The 3,872-nt window shown below is 61.7% G+C and overlaps 1 protein-coding gene across 1 annotated transcript in view; it reads left to right on the forward strand.

The window, feature by feature from the left end:
* The first annotated feature begins 3,085 nt into the window (after window positions 1-3,085).
* The window catches only part of LOC123017899 (zinc finger protein 777-like), a 9,917-nt gene continuing 9,130 nt past the window's right edge, over window positions 3,086-3,872 (forward strand). The window contains exon 1 of the mRNA XM_044419554.1: window positions 3,086-3,337. Within this exon, the coding sequence (XP_044275489.1) occupies window positions 3,086-3,337 (252 nt within the window). The remainder of the gene's footprint in view (window positions 3,338-3,872) is intronic.

The raw sequence follows: 3,872 nt of genomic DNA on the forward strand, positions 1-3,872 counted from the left end.
GATGGGGGGGGGGGAGGCAGTAGCGGCAGCGGCCATATTCTGTGGCCCTCATGCTCTGAGGAGAGTGGAGGGAGGCTTTTCTCCCTCTCCCGTGACACTTGAACCCGGGGCCATCCCATGGAGCTGATGGGGGGAGGTTTAGGACAGAGAAACGGAAGTCCTTCACTCAGCACATGAGCGATGGAATCGGCTGCCCTGGGAAGTGGGTTTGGGTGGCTTCAAAGGGGCTGGGCGGATTCGTGGGGAGGTGGGTGGCCGTGGCTGCAGGCGCTGGTGGCTGAGCGCTGCCTCCTGCGCCAGAGGCCGGGCGTGCGTCCACCAGATGCGGAGGGGCTTGGGCGGGCCGAGGCCTCGCACCCCTCCTGCCCGGGGTGGCTGCTGCGGGCATGGAGCGCCCGCCTGCTCCAGCAGGGCTTTCGTGATGTTCTTGTGACGCTTCCCACTTGGGACGGCGTGGGGCCCATGTTCCACGGCAGAAGAAGTGGAGGTGGGCGTGCCAGGTCCGCCTCACCCGCGAGCAGACTGTGCTTGGAGGGGTGCGTCCCCGAGAGCCCGACTGGACGTCTTTCAGTTCTGGCGACCAGGCGAGGAGCTGTAGCGCCGGCCCTTGGGGCCGCAACGGACACACGCCGCCCAGAGCCCGGCCAGGCGGCCCTGCCGCACGGGCTGCACACGCGTGTGGTGCTCAGCCACCCTGCACCCTCAGCCCACCGGGCGCCCGACAGACGCCGGAGCGCCCTGCGCCTGGTCCTTCTCGCAGCCCCCGGGGCCCCCGCTCTCCGTGCCTTTCACAGCCCAAGCGGCGCCCCCTCACCCTCTGCTCGCCTCTGCTGCTTTTGGTTCGCCGCTCTTCATTTCTTTTGGCGCCACAAACCTGCGCGTCTGGGGTTGCATTTTTTGGGGAGGCCCCCGAAAATGGTACCGTTGTCCATAATTTATTTGCCGGCTCTTTGCACGTCTCCAGCCGTGCACGCCCTCTGTCTGTCATGGACCGACCGGCCTGCTCCCCAGGGTGCCCGTTCTGTTGCAGCTGTCGCGGGGAGAAGGGCCGTGCCGGAGAAGGCAGGCAGAGCCTGTGAGCAGGCCAAGTTGCGCACGGGGGCCGGGACGGATTCTTGCTGACGAGGGGCTGCTGGGTCGTGCCACCCTGAACCGGGTCGCTGCCCCTTCCCTCTCTCCAGAGGGGAGGCTGGTAGAGTCACCAGGTCCCTTCACCAGAGCTGCTCAGAAGAAAGAGGAGATTAGCGGTTTGCGTGGCTGGTTGGCTTTGCTGCTCGAGGAAAGATGGCGACTGGTGATCTTGAAATTATTTTAAATTGTTTTAAATTGTGATTGCCTTCCCTGGGTGAATGAATGTGTGTCTCTCTGTTAAAAATGCCCTCTTGTCTCCCTCTCTTTGAAAAAGAAAAAATGGGGAGGATAAAACAGCCAAGTAACTACACTTCTGTTTCCTTAGCAAGTATTTTAACTGGAATGGCGGAAGAGAAGCTGAGACTTGGGGACGCGTGTTGTGCAAAGTTCATGTCCTGGTGAGCAAGAGGACCTTTCTGAATGCGAGCAAATGCGATTTTGCCTTTCTACCCAAAAATCCTTCCTGCAGTTCTAAGAGTCATGCAGCTAAGGAAAATAAACCAAAAGGCGATTGAGAAACTTGTTAAGAATGAAGGCCAAGAAGCCTTGCAGGAGTAGAAACTCTTCTGCAAGCGATTCTTCTACCAAGTGCATTCCTGATACAAAGGGGTGACTTACGGTGTGTTCCCATGCATGTTTACTGCAAGAATTAGCCCCCCAACAATTTCTGGCTGGGAGGGGGGCTTTCCTTGCTCAAAACATGCATTTCTGAAACAAAATGAACGTGTCTTGCATGGGAACGATCTTGTTGGTTTGTCGGGCCCTTGGGAATGAGGGTGACATTGAGGGAGGGTCCCCTCTCTGCAAACCGCTCTCCCAGCCAGCACCCAGCCTTCCCCGGGACCCAGCCAGCCAGTCTTCCCTTTCACGGTTTGGCCTTTTACTTCGCCCTCTCTCCTCGCTGGCTCACTTTCCCACTTTCGATGCAAGAGTCAGGTCTGTTCCAGGGAATCCAGACCCCCCCCCCCCGCCCCGATTATCTAGCTCTTCATCATCTTCTTCAGCAGGCGTGCTCAGATCCTGCGTTTGCCTTCAGTGTTCCAGGCAGGCGCTCCTCGAATCCACGAGCGGCTGCTGCGCTCTGGCCTTGGCGAAAGGGCTGGCGTGGGGCGGGCAGCACCCTCCGGCTCCGGGCAGCCTCCGCCTTCGCTGGGCCCCTTGTTCAGAGGAGGCAGCACCCCCCTGCGAAAGCTTCACAGCTCCTTTTTGTCACAGGGAAGGCCAAGACCAGGGCGTTCACTGTCGGCTTCACGCACGAGACATCGGGCTGGATTAAGAGGAGGAGGAGGAGGCTGAATTCCGTAGTCCTGCCGGGCGATGCACCTGCCCCCTGAGTGGCCCTCACTTTGTCAGTGTTGAACTTGAGCAAATTAGAGATTAACGTCAAGCTAATTCAATTAGTTAAATTCGATTGACGTTCTGCTTGATGGTTGGGAGCCCGAGGGCATGGAATGGGCTTCCCCGGGAGGTGGTTGAGGCCCCAGCGGTGAGGGTGTTCAAGGACAGGCTGGACAGGCACATGGTGGGCATGTCGTGAGTTGGGGGGTCAGACTGGACGGCCTGGGAGGCCCCTTCTGACTCGCCGTGTTTCTGTGTTTCGGATTAGAGCTCTCTGCTTCTAACGGTTCTTGAGAGGTGGAGCAGGGCCGTGGGTCCACTTAGGTACTTAGGGCCCATCATGCACACACCTCAGTAGGTCAGGGTGATGGGCTGAATGTAACGGGACGCCATCTGGCCGAGGAATTTCAAGTCTTGCACCCTGGAAAAGGGAACCGGACGTGTCATTACCAGACGGGGGTCCTTGGCTCAACAACACGACAAGTGAGAAGCGTTGGGGCCACAGCAGAACACAAGTCAACCGTGCCGTGCGAAGGAGGCCAATGCAAATTCGGACCGCATTAAGAGGAACCTCACTTCCAAATCACATGACATTCTAGCTCCCCTGGCAGGCCTCATGGAGCCCCACCTGCAGGTCTGGATGCCAGAGCTCGAGGAAACAGAAGAAACGGGGGAGTCGGGGACGGCGATCAGAGGGCTGGAAGCATGCCCTCCGCGGAGACCTGGAGAACCCGGGCCTCTTCCGCCTTCAGAAGGCGGGAGAGCTTTGCGCTCTTCCAGTGCCGGCAAGGCTGGGCTCTCCGATCCGCTGGCTGCTGAGCTGGCCGCCACTGCACTGCGGCGACTCTACCGAAGACGCTGGGAAGCGGTGGGCTCGCCCACCCTGGGGGCCTCCAGGAGGCAGCTGGGCAGGCAGGGCAGCTGCACGGGTGGCGGGGCGGTTCTCCAAAGGCAGGGGCGGTTCGTTTCCGTAGGTGAAGGAATGCCTGTCTCGGGCCAGCTGACAAACGCCCACCTGGGAAAAGGGGTGATCAGGGCGGCTGGCGGCCTTCGGGGAACCCCGACACAGAAAGGAGCGGGAAGGGCACCCGCACTTTCGCTGGAAGGGAAGCGCCTCGCCCGCAAGCCACTTGAGCGTCTGGCGGGAGGCCTGCGAGGGCGCGCGTCCCACGTCCCCCCAAGGCGCCCCCTGCGCCCCGGGTCCGCCAGGGCGCCCCCCGCCCCCGAGGAGGCCCGGGCTCCGGCTCGGTGCGGGGCTCGCGGCCCCGCGGGCTGCCGCTTCTCCGCGCCGCGCGGGACGAGCAGAGCCGGGGCCCCAGAGGGAGCGCCCGCCGAGCCCGCTGCGGGGCGCGTCCCTGGCCACGGAGGGCTCTGCCGCGGCGCGCCCCGAGGCGCTGCCGGGG

Source organism: Varanus komodoensis, unplaced genomic scaffold (assembly GCF_004798865.1).
Source record: "Varanus komodoensis strain SLA01 unplaced genomic scaffold, ASM479886v1 scaffold104, whole genome shotgun sequence".
NCBI lineage: Eukaryota > Metazoa > Chordata > Lepidosauria > Squamata > Varanidae > Varanus > Varanus komodoensis.